The 17,408-nt window shown below is 38.5% G+C and overlaps 1 protein-coding gene across 10 annotated transcripts in view; it reads right to left on the bottom strand.

Annotated features, from left to right (window-relative positions):
• KMT2C (lysine methyltransferase 2C) overlaps window positions 1–17,408 on the bottom strand; it is a 191,956-nt gene that overhangs the window by 142,525 nt on the left and 32,023 nt on the right. For all 10 annotated transcript variants that reach the window (XM_058831023.1, XM_058831029.1, XM_058831032.1 and 7 more), the window contains one exon: window positions 2,122–2,210. In XM_058831023.1, coding sequence (XP_058687006.1) covers window positions 2,122–2,210 — 89 coding nt within the window. The remainder of the gene's footprint in view (window positions 1–2,121; window positions 2,211–17,408) is intronic.

Consider the following 17,408-nt stretch of genomic DNA (forward strand, 5'->3'; position numbering starts at 1 on the left):
ATGATAATGCTCTTTCAAGTCTATTTTGGTTCCACTGCAAAAATGGGATTTCAGACCTATGTATTTTTATAAGGCATCTTTTCAGTGAGGAATACAGTCTGTAAATCCAGCCTGGGCTCAGCACTGAAGTGACGGTGCCTCATTTCCAGCTGCAGACCCAGTGGAGTCTTGGTCCATTGACATTTCAGCACAGTGCTCCACTGTCCATACCTTTAGAAATGGCTATCAGCCCCCTGTGACACTCATCATTTTATCTAATGAAAGATAATGGAGAGAGTTATCTATATGCACTCTCAGAGCCTTAAAAATAATTAAGCGTTCCTCTCTCTTCTGAATCAAAAACTGCTCTCAGATTTCTGTTGAGAACTGTGTTTAAAATGACAAAAGCAAAAAAAAAATACAGCTATCACTTAATTCCCTACATAGCAGTGTACCAGTTGTTAAGTTTGACCTTTTCTTTTTTTTAAACATATTTACAATTTATAAAACTTATCACTTTAAGGGGACACTTTCTGTCCCCTTCACTGACTTTGATAAGTCTGCTTCTATCACATAGGATACAAAGAGTAATCAGCACCATCACAACATAATAATAATGATGTAATAATAGAATTACAACTTTCCTTTACCCTACTCTGTTTTTCTACACACAAATACCTGCTCCAACTTTTTCACTTATTTATTAGTTTATTAAATAGTAATTACCTACTTGTAGAAGCTGCAGAAAATCACCCAAGTTCACTACCATCAGCAGTTTTATTTGCAGGGGCAATGGACAGAATAAAGCAATGAAACATCCTTGTATTAAGCTTTAATCTAGGCTCCCTCCACATGTCATTAACACTTAAGTTCAACACAAGTTGTGACTACACACTCCTGACACTCCCCAAAGCCTCGAGTCACGAGCACAAAGCGTTCTCAGCATCATTCCACATCTAACAAGCAGGAAGCAAGTGACCAGCACACACACAAAGCCCATCCTCAGGAGAACTTCAGCCTCTTCCTCCTGCTCCTACTCTGTGGCTTTCACCACAGCAGCCACACTCCTGCATGGCTCATGAAAAATACTGCTGCAAAAATGGCTCTTTTCAGGTCCTTGACTTGTTGTCCCTATAAAACTACACTATCCACAGACCCTTGTCTTTATCTTCAAGGACTTCACTACTTTACCCACTCCACTCAGCAGCTTCGAAAGGAACTGGATAACTCCCTTAACTCAGCTGGCATTTCCATGCCATTTCTTCCCTGATCACCAGCTTCTCTCTGTGCTTCCTTCCACTTTTCTCATTACACATACAGGACCACCTAATTGAATTTATAAAACCTTAGGTCTGTCTCAATGTATTTTCAAGTCTTATTCCTGTCAACCAACAAACTTCTGCCAAGTGGCCAAGGCATCATCCTTCCCAGTGGATTTCATCCTTCTACACTCAGTCCCTGGTTAAAAACAGGCAAATGGCTACAGACACGTGCCTGGCAAGAAGAAGGTGACAGTTCTTCACCATGGCCTTTATCTCATGTGTTCACTCATCTGTTTGTCTCTTTAGGCTCCTGAACTGCCAGAACAGAAATCACAAACTGTTTCAACAGTACTCGGTCCCGAACAATGAGCTCCCTCTGGTAACTGAAGCATTTGGGTACCACCACAACAAATATTTACCAAAGCAGGAACACAGATTTATCCTCTCTCCTAAGCAGCAGCAAGAAGCATTAGCATTCGGTTATCCTGGTTATCCCTTTGGTATATAATCTGCTGTAGTGTGCTGAAGATACAGGTCAATAAGTTGTAGTGTATTTTGGCAGGTATTCCAAAAACAGCAGCTGCCACTTCAGAGCTTTTATTTTTATTAGATACAGCCTTGCAAAAGTAGGAAAAGAACCTCTACATATCCATACCACAAAGACATTCCCATTAGACTATTTAAAACTAATAGCTTCAGTAGCTTTAAATTAATACATGTTTAAAGGGTTTAGATGGTGTTTGCTTTTAAATCTGCCCAAATGCACAACTCATACTACAAAATGAAATAACTATTTCTTGTCTATCAAGTCCTGCATAACTGAATGCATTACTGAGAGAGAAGCAGCACCCAGAGAGCATCAACACTATATTCTCAGTACCTGTTTCCACAGTGTTTTCTGTTTCTGCTGCCTCCAAACCATCCATACTGTCTTCATCCTCCACTGCAGTTTTTCCTCTACTCCGAGGCCTGCAAACATAAGAAGGAAAATCTCTTTTTAGACTGAAAGCATTTATAAAATTAGGATTTAAATTACTTCATTTTGAAGGATGAATGTTGGCACTTAATAATGTAACACTCAAGCTAACCCATGATTTCAGTCTTGAACAAACTGGAAACTTCCTCCCCTTTTTTCCCGTTCTAGGTTTATGTCCCCAGCAAACTACACTTGAATCAGCAGTTGGCCCCTTAAGTTTCTCTGATTCTTTGTACAAGAAAAATACAATAATGAACTTTAACTGATCAAACAACAGAGTAACTCAGCCAGATTTTGATACAAGCACCCTGTCTGCTCCATGTAATAAGTAACTATAGAGAGATAGGAGTGAATACTATCCAAAATCTAGGCAGTAGCTACTATAAAATAGAGACTGATCCACACAGAGCACCCTTGGAAGAGATTTCAATAGAATAATAATGATGCTAAAGCAATGAAACTGAAACACACATTATTTTCAGTGAAACAATATTTTGACACATGAAGTAAAATGTTATGAGAGATGACTAGATGTCATCACATTAAAAAAGTCATCACGTGAGGACAGCCTGTCAAAACTAAAATACCTGGCAGATTTGTTTCAATTTCAACCAAGGTCTGATGGAAAGCAGACAGGTTTGTGCCACAAATTCTAGCCTTTTTTCCCTGCCTAGCTCTTCAGTAACTATCATGGTGGGCTGTTGAGAAGCCGAGGCATCCAGATTCCCAGCTGTTCAGCAGCCCATTTGAAAGGGAGCCAAGAGCTTGGCAACTCGCCTCCCAAATTTTCAGGCTACTTGGCAACCTGCCTGGCATGCTGACGGAAAGCCTGGGAGACCCTGGGAGCTTCTGATTCCAAGTACACAAATTTTGAGCCGTTTGGGGCATCTCAGCAGTTCCAACATCCCAGAGCTCCCAGGCAACCATTCACCCAACCAACATGCCTTGAATCGGGATGCCACGCAGGCCAGCCCACGGGCACCCCGCCTGCCCCCCCAAACAAAACCCCTCCAGTTCCTCTTTCACAGAGGATTCTGAAAGGTTTGGGTTTAGTTCTGCATTGGGGAGAAAAGGTTTTGGGTTTTTTTGAAGCGATTAAATCATTCCAAAACCAGCATTTCCCTTTTTTGTACAGTCTGTTATACACTTTGGTCCATCCAAACTACTTCCGCAGGACTGGATCTGCTAAATCAGCTACAGGACAAATGCTATCATGCAATGCCTTTGGTTCTCTTGGATCAAAGAACTGGGCAGAACTGGAACCATCTCTGGAGTCTGTACAGGTTGCTCTCCTGCTAGAAGAGGATTTACTCTCTTGGACTACCCAGCAAGACAACCTCTTCAGACTGTGCTGGGACCATTTTAGTCTCTGTGAAGGAGGAAAAGAATTAAAATGAGGCTCAAACCACAGTCTGAAAACCTCCCACTCAATTTACAAAGGAGCTGGGGGAAAGAAAAAAGCAAGAAGAGATTAAGGACAAGAGGACTTTTCTTGGCATCCTGATAAAAAAAAAATAAAATTTTTCAGGATAATGCTGAAAAAACGTGAGCACAGTGGGAACCCTAGGGATTACAAGGTTATCATTCCCCTTGCCTGCTTACCCATAAGCGGTGACAGCACACCCAGAACACACAAAGTAAGTAACAGCCTTCTTAAGAGAGACAGAAGCATCCCCTTCACTTATATGCCACTTTAAAAGCTCCCAGTGTAATCTCTTAAATCCCACGTGTCACAAAAATTGAAAGCAGAATAAACTGCACAGTGACCAGAAGAAACTGTCTTGCACTCCCCTCCCTTCAGCCATGCCTCAGCCCATCCAGGAGTACAGTGACCAGTGAGCTGGCTGGAACAGGGACACATGTTTTGGAAGTGGGAAGGACATGAACATTGCTGGCAGCAGCATCTGAGATGGTCACACAGGTGGATTCCTTCCATAACAAAGAGTAGGGAATAGAGCAACTGGAATATCACAGCTACTGGACAAAACAGGCTCTTCCAGCAAGACTGAGATACAGCAAGGAAGGCAACACTCCTGTCTAACACTTAGAAAAACAAAACAGGAGGTAAAGAAGCCAAAAGCATTTAAGTATTAAATTTCTTGCAGTTCTTCACAGCATCATCCAGCACCCAGTGAAAGGATAGGAATGCAGGTGAGTGAAAACACTTCCCTTGGTGCAGGAATGCTCAAAAGCTTTACAGAACACAATCAGCTAAGGACAGGGATTATTTCTAAATCCTATCCCAATTATTCCTCTACCAACTACCTGTCTGCATTACAAGCCCATACTAAACAAGGATTACTGTGAAATCATCACAAACATAAATGATAGTTCTGCTTTTTCATAGGTATCCCTTTTCAGTATTCCCCAACACAAACCTGGAGGTAAAACTTTCTGGATAGTGGAAGAGGATGATTGTTTATGTTTATTTAATAATTTACAGATGAGTTTAGATTTTCTATTAAACTATAGTTCATGTATTAAACACTAAAGTACCTCACAAAGCCTTTTCAAACATTTTATTTAAACAAGAGCAGTATTCACGCCTTGAACTCCCTGCTGTATTTTAGCAATCTATTTAACACCAAGGAAAAGCAGAGGTTTCAATTAATTAAACATAATTGCTTCTTTCAGTAGAAGATACAACCACGTCTGGTGTTTTCTTGCCATTCCCCTCCCACAAATATTCTACAAAAAGCCTTCTTAATGTTGTGCAGGTTTTAAACATAACTGAAAAAACAGTGGAAAACATGGTATCGTTAACTTATTTCTGCTGGTCATATTCATTTCCCAGTGATCAGAAGAGATTTTATAGCCTACAAATTTATGTTTGGCTTAGAGCAAAAAAAAAATAGTTCAAGTCACAAAACAGTGAAATATACAGTGTACTGACAACTATAATTTAATGTTTCCACAGCAAATGCCATTTGAGAAGGCCATATAGCATACCTAATCTCTGCAATCAGCATTTGTAATAGGAACGGATTGTTTCATGTTATTTGCATTAAGTTTACATATTTCATACATAAAGCTTTTGGCTGGTTTGCATAACACTGCATTTTTCCACTGACAAACCCTGTTAATTTTTTATTTTTTCTCTACTTATTTCCACTTGCCCTTAAATACAGTGGGAAAAGCAGCCTGTACTCTGTTCTTTGCCTGGGACTTGGTTTCTTCTCAAGTTCATCCTTCTGAAGGAGGATGTGAGACGTCAAGAGGGGAGAGAGGGTGTTGGGGCCAGTTTTTACTGCCTTGAAGCAATCAGGAACAACAGCCTGTGACTATTTCCCTTCACCCACATGAAGCCAGGCAGTCCAGAACTGTAACTGATGTACTGAACACTACAACATCAGTTCTGCTCTAGATCTTGAAGCACAGCCCTGAACTTTCTTACCAGGAGGAGCAACTACATCACCCTTCCACACAACACCGCAGAGCCCCCAGCAGCTCGGGACGGCACAACTATTGAACACAGATGAGCCACGTCTCTCACAGCTCACAACAGACCCAGAACAAAATGTACAGCAGAGCCTGACCAATACACACTCTGCCAGAAAACAATAAATATTAGTCAGTGGGCAGGCAGGGAGCTTGGTACGCGGGCTGAAGTGCTGCCAAGGTCCCTGCCATGGCTTCCTCGCCCGCCTTTTTCCTACAACAGAGTTCAATTTAGAAGGAATAAAAACAAGAGCACATCTATTTCTGCTCAAAAGAACAGATCCACTGAGAGAAATATAACTCCTTGAAGTGTTCGAAGACCATTCAGCATTTTACAGAATAAAGTCAACACCAAAGACAAAAGTATACTTTTTTATTAACACACAGGACTCCAGCTGAATGTAATTACTGTCTATCATAATTTTACTCCTACTTCCATAAAATAGAGTCACTTATCAGAATCCTTTGTGACCTACTCCTAAATTTTTTCTCAATTAGCTTCTTTAGTTAATGCCTTTCATTAATCTCCATCTTTAAATATACCATGGTAAACAAAAATCTTGTAATTCTTCTCTGGGTAAGCAACTAATTAAATTTAGCCTGGAGGGAAAAAAAAACCCATAAAAACCAATCACAGGGCTCAGCAGAGCATTAGGTATTCCCTCTGCGCAGGGGAAAGCCCTGCTGAGACTGTCTCAAAGCCTTGAGGACTTGGATAACACTGGGAGATCACCAGGCACCTGAGCAGTTTGTGCTGAACGCATGCAGAGCAGCATGGGAGTAAATGGAAGTCTTATTCACCTGATAGTAATGAGATACTGTTTATTTTCTTCTCTTTTCTGCATAATTGGGGTTTTTTTTTGGTGTTTTGTTTTGTTGTTGGTTGAAAGGTGACAGCAATAGCACCAAAACTGGACAAGTACAATGCAGGTCAAAAGTACATCTTAAATCATCTCATTCTTTCCACAAAGTGATCAGGAATAAGGCCATGGGCCAACATTTCCTGGAACCACATGAAATAACTGACAAAGCTACTATCCTCAGATGCCTGTCACTGCCAGGCCTAGTTTATGATTACCCAGAAGTTATTGCCAGACACTAGTTTCTAAAAGTCTTCCCTAAGTTGCTACCAACAAAATCATGTGACAACTTGTTCAAGATTATCTATCAAAACTACCATACTCACCCTGTGCATTTTGTTCCAGGCTTATGAAAACAAGTACACACAATTCACTCTCAAGAGTTTACCCCTTTTTCCAAAATGCTGAAACCTCTACATCATTCACAAAAGAAACCATCTTCCTTCCTATGCATTGCAAACCATGGAGGAAACTGATGTTACTAAATATATAAAACAGGGCCAATAACCTTAAAAAGCAGTGTAACATCTGGGATACAGTAACATCCTAAACCAGCACAGATGTCTTGTTAAATGAACATCTGTCCACAGCCTTACACTGGAAGATAGTACAGGAATGATTTATAAAAAGGTTCAATTAGTGCTGCCATCAGCACGGCTAGTCACAAATTAATGTTCACAGGCACTTTCACAAGTGAAAGCTGTTACCCTCTTTTCAAGAATCTTTTTAACAGGTGTGCAAAAGCCACATGCTCCCACTACACTACTACTGAACCGTGGAGTCCTAAATACAGCTGTAAAAGTTTAACTGTGCTTAAGCAGAGGCTAAAATACTCAAGGTTCAGCTGGTAGCCCCAAGCAAAAAGAAACACAGTAGGCGAGAATCAGTTCATGGAAATACCTATGAGGAAAAGGAGTTTTTTTACCCCTCTCTGAACACTACTTTACTCTTTATTACTTCTAAGAGTTGGGAAAATTCTACATCCAGGTCTGGGTAAAATGAAAAGCACAGCTCTGGAAGCAAGGAAGATGCCACCTAGCTAGAATTAACTTCAACAGCCTTGAACATTAACAAACCTAAAATAGGGAACTCCCTCTTATATTGACTCCAGCTCCAAACCGATTCTGATTTAAAAGATTCTTCAAAGGATTTTTTAATTGGGCAACCAGTAACAGGTAAAAATGTTTTCTGCATTTGTCCTCACTCTCCCCTGTGTTTTCTTTAGTATAGGGTAAAAAAAAAAAAAAAAAGGATGCAACATGTAGCTTCTTCCTATTTACTCCTTATGTTATATATGTATATACTGAAGGCTGAGGGACCCTGATGCATGGGAAAGATGTGCAACAGAAACATGACATGTGAAAGGTGACAAGAAGTTGACCGTTTACTAATAGAGAGAAGTGAAAACTTTCTTGTTTAACACCTGCTGAACCAGACTTTAATTAAAATCTCACAGAACTTGCACAACCTTTCATTTCACTACTAAGACATCTCAAAAATACACTTAATATCGCCTGTTAATCTCCTGGTACAATCAAAGACAAGTGTGTTTCTTACCACTTTTAATTTATAAACCATAATAATCTTTTAATAAAATACTACATCAAAGAGAAGTGACCCAGATTACATTTAAAACCAAAACATTGCAACTTCCCATCTTACACCTCCTCTAACCAGTAACGATCTAAAAAACATTATTCAGTCACTCAACGTTATTCCTCTACTCAGGCTGAAACATCTTCAGAGCTGAAACTTTTTCACATCTATATTTTATGCAGTTACAACTGAGAGCAATAAACACCTGAAAAAGAAAATAAATACAGCCTTTGAGATCAGGGATGTCTGAGAAAAAGCGTAAAGAGAACCTACCTCTGCCAGACAATTCTTAAATTAAGCTTAACTCTTCCAGTACTCCCCTGTGACAGGGAGATTTGTCAAAGATTTCCTACACTGCCCAAAGAAATGCAAATAGGATTCTTTTTAAGATTATTTGTACTGAATATCATAGATGCATCTTTGCTTTCATTCTGGAGTATAGTCACTGTTGACATAAAGTAAGCAAATGCAAAGGAAACCCACTGGTAAATGCAGAGCTCTTGAGGAAAAAAGGCTGTCCTGAGAGGCTGGGAGTAAAGTATCAAAATGAGTCTGCATTGCCTAGTTCTTGCTAGTTAAAAGCCAAATAAATTAGTACTTTTGAGCAAATGTGAAGTTTGGTTCTCTGTATTTTTGACCTCAATTGTCCTCACATATCTACCTGTACTGTGGAGGTTCTCAGGATCACACTGGTGCAAAATTACTTTCCATGGGAGACTGAGAAAAGGCAAATAGGATGTGCTGCCTGCAGGCACTCGTCAGAGGACTGTCTACCCAAATCAAAGAGCAGCAGGAATGTCATCCCACGGTTGAAAAATTTTAATCTCAACTCAGTTTTGCGAAAGGCCCCCAGATCCAGGAGAGGCTGAAACTGCACTGTCTGGACAAAGCCACCATATTCAGTATTTTCTCTGTTCATCCCTGATGTTATTTACAGTTGTTCAGTTTGAGTCTGGAACTGCCCTTGTAAGAGATAAAGCTGATGGAGATTATCATAGCTGAAACAGAGCTTTACTAACAGTATCAAGACCATGAAGTCTTCTTCCCAACTTGTTACCTATTTGAGAACATCCTCAGTGAGTTGGCAAGAGACAGAGGGTCACACCAGCCAAAGATCAAACCAGGAAGATTCAGTATCACTGATTACCAGTTCATTAACAGCTGCAGCTACATAAAATAATACATTTTTCACATAAGCCCATAAATCACCCATGAAGTTATGGCTCTGCTACAACCAGTTACGGCCTGAGACACTGACAATAAGCCTACTACACTGCAAGGAGTTCTGCACACCTTTTTGTGATACCATTACATGAGAAAATCTGAGTTGGATGTTCAAAGTATGAAGCCAAGCTGCCTGATCTACATGTATGGACTTCAGATTTGGAGACAGTTCCAGTAAAAGAGTGAGAAATCATATAAAAGGCTTTCAGATCTTTCAGCTTTCTTTTTTACTTTTCAAACTGACTGCTTAGACATCTATAAATTCTGTAAAGTGAAAATTGCTTTCAGTCAACTATCTGTCACATTAACCCAGCAATGCACAGCATCAGAAACTGGTACAGGTTCTTCTTTCTCAAGAACCACATTCCCACTGCTAAATGGCCTCGTTTGTAGTTTTAGTTCTGTAATACAAAACATTTTACGTGCAGAGCTGAACGATCACACACTTCTCAGAAAAAATTGCAAAATAAAATTTCAGATGCAATTACAACACATTATCTATCTGTGGGTTTGCACAAACTACATCCTTTCTATATTTCTGTATTTGTTACCAATGCACTTGGCCATATTCACTAACATAATGATGCAAAACAACATACCAGACTTACAGGACTTATAATATTTTTTAAAACCTTTTCTAGAATCAAAGACAATTTTTTGGGAGCACCAAGAGCTACCAAGAAGAGGCACCTGCAAGTTTCCAATCCCAGCAAGTTGTTTATGTACCTGGCTCTAGATTTGATAATGGCTCTGCTTCTGTAATTCCCCCAGACAACAGTTAGTGTGAAGCTCTTTGGTAAATTTGCTAAATAATGTTTAGTAAGTCCACTGACTGTTTTCACAGATTCTTTTTTGATTGACAAAGAGAATGAAATGGCATCATGAACAGCTGAAAGAGCACTGGCACTGTCAAGAACAAAAATTTCTAACCTCTGCAAGACTTTCATGTGCGACAAATTCAACCTGCACCATTCAACACTGCTCTTGTCCACACTCTTCTGTCTTCTAAGTAAACAAAATTGCATCAAAATATGCTACTGCACCCAACACTGCATTTTCCTGACAGGAAGAGTAAGCATCCACTTTGATCTGAACACAAGATTTGTTTCTCCATGACGACGGGCTATGCCAAGTTCTAACTCCTCCAATCTTGTGAAAAGCCATGGTGCCCAGAATTTTTTACCCACATCAGCACCAAGCTCGTGTCTTTTTTAAGAACTATCCAGCTCCTTGTTCTTTCACATGCTGCAGGCAGGGTTTGCCTGCTACTCTCTTTTGAATAAAGGTGGCAACACAATGGTAAGGGCTCTAATTCCCATGTCTGGTGATTTCAAGATCCTGTACATAAAATTCAGCGGATCTGAGTCATCACGCATGAGAAACAGCTGCCAAGTACTTGGAACTTGGTAGAAGTTTTGGTCTCTGTGAACAGATTTTTGTAATTTTAGCACCATTAATTAGAAGTCATTTTCAAAGACTTCCTTTTGGAACTTTGCAGTCTGACAGTCTTATCACAAGAACATCATGAAGATTCTTGCAAAGTGCATTTGTCTCCTTAAGTTAAATATCCTTGCTGGATCTATTTAGGTGCCAGGTGAAGGCTATACTCTCTGTCACTCAGCCACACACAGTGCAGGTGTACAAACAATCCAATAATCTAATACTAAAGTTTTTACTCAGGAAAGTGTTTTTATACCCAGCAAGTGCAGTTTGCATACACTGATTATACAGTGTTGTAACCACTGCTTTTACTCATCATTAATTCAACTCGGACACTCAAAAAAGGATGCAAATGTTCAACTATTTTATATTTCAGATAAACTAACCTCCACTCACAAGACATCATTTTGAGACGTTTCCAGATCTTACATCTATCAAAATGCATCAGTCAGCTCATAATATCTCATGCTTTCTCATCAAATAAAGCTCACAATCTTTTGTCTCAAGTCACTTTCGCTAATGTCTTCAGACTACATAGCAAACACAAGGCCTCCTGTACATTACGTGGAAAATAACTCCATTCTTTCTTGGTTTTGAAATGTTTCTGATGCCACTAATACAACAAAAAAACCCAACACATTTCTCTCCCTCAGGTATGTGTTACAGAATTTCCTGAGAAAGGCATCTGTCCACCAGCTTCACCTGAAATTATGTTTGCAAAAAGCAAATAAGAACCTATGGGAAACAATTTCAGTGTATTTGATCTTAAACAAGCATTTAAGCTTCAGCTAGAAGGATCAGGACATGAAAGGAAGGGCAGTACCCAAAGAGCTATAAATAACTTGCTTTTATACAAGATGCTGGCCTAGAATACATTAGATAGAATTTTCTTTATAATACTCAAATTAATTGATGGCATGTAAGAAAAGTAGTTCTTGCATGTCAACCACAGTTTGTCATTATCCATCTAAAATGGATTTAGACAAGAAAAAAAACACAACAGAAATGAATGTCATATCACCACGTATCTTTTCCATCTGTTAGCACCCTTAGTGCTCCTTATAAAGAAATGCATTTTTATTTCAGATAATGTCAACAAGTATTATGAAATATTTCTTTTTCAATAGAACTGCTAAACCTAGGAAAGCCAAAGGGAAAAAACACAAGATCTGCTCACTAATTAAAAATCCATTAAAACTTAGTCAGAAGGCTTGGAAAACCTCAGAAGAGTAAAAATAGGTCTAAAAAGAAAATGGGCAATGGAATCAGATGGGTGTCAGTGTATATTTATAATTCACATGAATTGTTTTTCTTTTAACAAAATTGTTTTCAAACTAGATGTAAATCCTAAGAGCCAGATCATGAAAACTATTTTTATACCAGAGTAAATAAAAGTCTGGAAATAGTATTGTGAAATATAAACAACAAGTAGCATAATAAGCAACACTCCATAGCACAGGCACAAGTAATACAGATCTTCAAACATGTCTAAAAGCTTCTGTATAAACAGGCATATCAATCTCTAGGGGTGCTGATGAGGTAGAAATTCTAAGGTTTTTGTTAGAAATTCTGCTAACAATAATGTGCCTAAACCTTATTTTCATCCCTGAAGAAGAGTCTTCTAGAGACATAAATTTGCCTTCTGACAATTACAGATAGCTTACAAATAGCTCCAAGTAATTACAATAGAAAACTTTTAAACTTCTGTTCAAAGGACTGTTAAATTACCATTATTATTTGGGACAATGATCACTGCTGTTCACCAACATTCTCAAAATTTCACCTATTTTTATTCGAGACCACTACCAGCTATACCAAGTTGCTTTGTATATTTTTTCTCCACCCTTTAATATTGAATATATGAATTAATGCTATTTTTAAAATTATTTGGAGGGACTAATTCTTTTTATTCAAGTCTCAGTTCCTTGTTTCTTTAGTATGCTCTGAAAGAAACCCTTTTAAAAAGTGAAGTTAATAGAAAGATGGGCTTCCCAGCACCTGATGCTAGAGGAGTTCTCCTACGGCACTTTCACACTCCCACCTTCCTCAGCCTGAGAAGGGATCAGACTGTGTCAGAACTGCCAGCACGAGAGTGATCTACTGCTCAGCCTACGTCATACGATACAGGTCAGAGTTATAAACAAAATTGTCTCTGTGTCACATGAGAGGGGCACGTCCCCAGCCAACCCTGCTGGAGCAACTACTACAATGGAAGTCATCCAAGAGGACCAGCTGATACCTCCAGGTCAAGTTCCTTTGAGGCCACCATCCAAGGACACAAGCTGCAAGCTTATTCCCTTTACTGCCCTGCAACTTGCACAGGGTCCTCAAGGTCTGCAACTTCTCTCCAGTTCCACAAATATACTCAGTTTAAATATTAAAACGTGTTTTTTTTAATGTAATAGGAAACTAATTCTTGAAATCTATGTTCACTGTGGAGAAAACCACTAAAATGTTCAAGATTCAAACATGCAGACCTGGGGACATACAAAATATTCTAAGCTGAATTAACACTGACTGAATTTATTCCCAGCAAAAGAGACAGTTTTCATCCACACCAGTTCAATTCATTCATTAGAGGTTCACGAAGCAGTCAGGGAGAAGAGTAGCGAGAGGAAAGGGTTACAGGAGAAGGAGAGAGAATAAAGCAAGTGGAGCTTCTTTTAGTGACAGAGCAAGTAATTCTGTCTAAAAGGATTTGGAAATCATAATCTGAATCCCTCTGCCTCCTAACTTTTTTTTTTTCCTGCAAACCACCAGAAAAAAAGTAATGAAGGGAATCAGAAATGATATTGCAGCTGATTTATAATGGGACTATTTGTATATTTACCTAATCTTTTCTGAGCATAGACCTTCTGGAATGACAGCTTCTTAGATATTTATACTTTTATTTCAGCTTGCTTTTTACATATACACATATGCTTCTAATTAACATTTACAGCATGGAAATTCAGTTCTACTCACCAGACCACACCACACAGCCTTAAAAATTATCTTAATCAAACGTTTCAGATGTACTTTCAGGTATAAAAAGCTGGCAGAGCAGCTCTGAAAGAGAACTGGCAACCACTTGTGAAGATGACAAAGACAGGGAAGCACATAAGTGTAACTTAATGGCCCTAAAGCTACTCATATTTATCCAAATACTACCTTGGTGTCACAACAGGACAGAGCAGTTCCTAGCTCACAGCCACACAAATGTCAGTATTAAAATAATTATTTTTTTCTTAAAGAGTATTCTGCATAGTTTTTTTTGCAGTATTTTTGCACACTGAAATTTCTCTTGAAGTACCTGAAAGCCTTTATGCTAATAAAAGAACTACAATTGAGGTACGCCTTGCCCTCGGAACCTTAGAAACCATTTGTCTTTTGCAATCAAGGTATTAAAGATAACGTTTGAAAAGAATCTTCAACCACAAAGGTGCTCAACATTCATTACACCATCCTGGAAAAGCTGCTACAGAGAGTGCTATCAGAACAGAAGTCTGACTGCTCACGGATTCACTGGACACAATGCCAGAATCATTATCCATGCGAGCCCAATATCCATAACTATCACTCAATAATCGTAATTGATTGAAGCCCATCTTTCAGAAAGCCACTCACTTTGCCATTCCCTTTGTTGTTCATTCCTCCTTCTGAATTCGTGCTCATTTCCTTTGTGAACTTCTCTGGTTTCAGCTTTCAACCACTGGTTCCTGTACTTTTTCCTCTTACATTAGGGATCTCTTAAGAACTCAGTATTTTCTCTGCTAGAGATATTCACCATTCTCTAACTACTACTTGTTTTTAGGGTTTAAATCTCCCACCCCATAACTGAACAGACTGAGCACCTTTACCTTCCTCTCCCAAAGCAATTTTCTCCAAGCTTTCTACAATCTCTGGTCCGTTTCATGACTTTTTGCCAGTATTTCGGTCTTTCAGCTGTGGATATCTGAATCACATTGAAATGGCAGCAGCAAATCTCACAATCTCTATGATAAACAGAGCTTCAGTGCACAGCCACAAACATCCCACACTTTAAATCTCTTGCCAGCAATGCTCCTTTCTGGATTGCAGCCCCATCCCCACATCTCTACATGGCACCACCATCCCCTCTTCTTATTCTGAAGAACATTTTGTTTAACTGCTCTTCTGCCTCTTCCCTGTGCTCATCCATGTCATTCCATATACAGATTTCAACAGCAGTAATTGTTATTAATATTGACTAACACCAGACTTCAGTGCTGGAGGACCACCCAAAAAACCCAAAGCAAAGCAGTGACAGTTCCCAAAGACAACAAAGTGCTTGGTCAGCCAGTCCTTAAACCAATTACTGCAGGCTTTATTCCACTGAATAATTCAAACAAATAGTTTTAATCAGAGTATAAAACACTGTTAAGCCCAGCACCTTTAAAGAAATCCATTTACATTACATCTTCATAGAAAATGATGGATAAAGGACCACATCAGATGACCTAGTATCTACATCAAAGGAAACTTGTAAAACTCACAAAATGGATAAAAGGCTGAAAAGGGAAAGAATAAAAAAAAAAAGCCCAACAAGCCTAAGAGTTTCTGCTTCTAAAGAACACAGGAAATATATTTATTTCTAAAACAGTAAGTATCCATATCTGTCCAAAAGTCATGTCTTCCACATTTGTCATCATTTCAGTGGGAACCACAGGATTTCACTATCTCACAGAAGTGAGCAGTATGTATTTCAATATACTTTGTAGCATAATAAAATATTCTACTGAAATTACGAGATTTAAAAAACAATTACTTTATTGCTTCTTACAACTTTTTCACTGTAAAATTCAACTCCAAGGTAGTAATTGGCAGGGACAAAATTATGTAGCAATTAGGGCATGACAGCAAAAGCAAACAAGAACTGAAAATGGGTTCGACACTTCTGGTAACAAGCAGGTAATTATCACAGCAGCTTGAAAGGGGCATAATCAACCAAACTGACATCATCCCTCCCACATAATAAAATGTGAAATCCCTTTACGTGCAGTGTAGCTCTTACACACAGCTGGTAAATGCTGCTAGTCTAGTCTCGATGTTTGTGGCTGCAGAGCAGCTGAGGTTACATTTGGGATGGTTCAAGAGGAATAACTTTATTTATTTATTATTTATTTAGGATGGTAATAGCTATTACATGTTTTCATCCACTGTGGACTACAGATATTATCACTAGAAAATGCTACTTTATAAAACTGCCCTCTCTTTTTTGAGTATAACTTTGTTTTCAAAGTTCCTAAGAAAGAGAAAAAAAATCTCTGCCTACCATTGTATTTCCACCACCATCTAGAAGCTAAAACAAGTTTAATATTTTTAACATAAAAATAGAAAGTTGCTATTTTTAAATATGCTTTTTTCTTAACTACTGTATTTTAGCAGCAACACTTTTTCCCTCACGATGGGTTTGTTTAAACTCAGGTGTGAACATTAAGTGTTGCCTCAAAGCAGCACTGTGCTGTGGACATGCCCGTTACCTCAACACAGTCTAATTGCAAAATAAACAGTAATGTATTCATCTTTATCATATATTTGATGTAATTAAAATACAATTTAAAGAACCCATTCATTTCTCAGCTGTGCCCTTTCAGCACTGTTTTACTGTGAGATTCTCACTCTCATCAGCAGCGTGTTTGGAGAACCCATCAGCCCCGACTGACTCAATCAATGGTGGTTGTTTCAGAGCAGGCTGGGGGGAACCTCCTTCTCCCCTGTTTTCTATATTCCTAACCTGTGTTCTTCTCCATTTTCTCTCTCTTGGTGTTGACAAATCCATTTACCTCCACCTTGTCTGTCAATATCATTAACTCGCTGCTCCCACCTTTTTCCAGCTCATTAACAGTAAGGCTGAACTCAACACTAATCCTAAACTTAACTATTTCCACACAGCTCCCCCACCTTTCGGATGGGTTTTGTTCCTTGTTTCTTGGATACAAGCAATTTCAAACACACTGGAATTGCAGCTCAATTTGTATTGATTTTTCATGACAAATTTCCACAAAACATTTACAGAATATCTGCACCTATCATTTTGCAAACTGTGCTGCAAGTACCGTAAGTAAAATGAATTATTAACCCTTATTTTCTCATCGTTAAAAGTTCAGCACTAACACATCACAACATTAATTCTTTAGACAGCTGTTAAGCATTCTACTTTTTATCATTTTTTTTGTTATATTTAGACTTTTTTCCACAAAATTCTCAAGAAGATAACACAGGATCTTTGATTCCTGGATCTCAGCTTCTGTAAAATATTGGGGTAGTTCTAAGTATTCCTTGTAAAAATTAAATTTCATGAGTGTGTAGCCTAAACATGGCATGCCTTGACTTGTGGAAGGTTTGATTTACTGACAAGTAAAGCAGATGTGGGCACAACAGGAGATATTTAATTGCTGACTATATGTTACTGACAAGATGATGATGTTAATACTATACCAAACCTTGTCTTTTTTCCTCCATATCTGAGCCATTTTAAATCTCTAATTATTTAAATGGGTTAAAATTGTTCAAGATGGGTATTTAAATGGGTTAAAATTGTTCAAGACGTATTAAGATGTATTATCAAGAATTCTCTAAACTAGAATAAAGTGATAAAAGCACAAGTTTATAAATTTAAAATTAAACCATAGC

The sequence above is a fragment of the Poecile atricapillus genome, chromosome 2 (assembly GCF_030490865.1).
Source record: "Poecile atricapillus isolate bPoeAtr1 chromosome 2, bPoeAtr1.hap1, whole genome shotgun sequence".
In the NCBI taxonomy this organism is placed as follows: Eukaryota; Metazoa; Chordata; class Aves; order Passeriformes; family Paridae; genus Poecile; species Poecile atricapillus.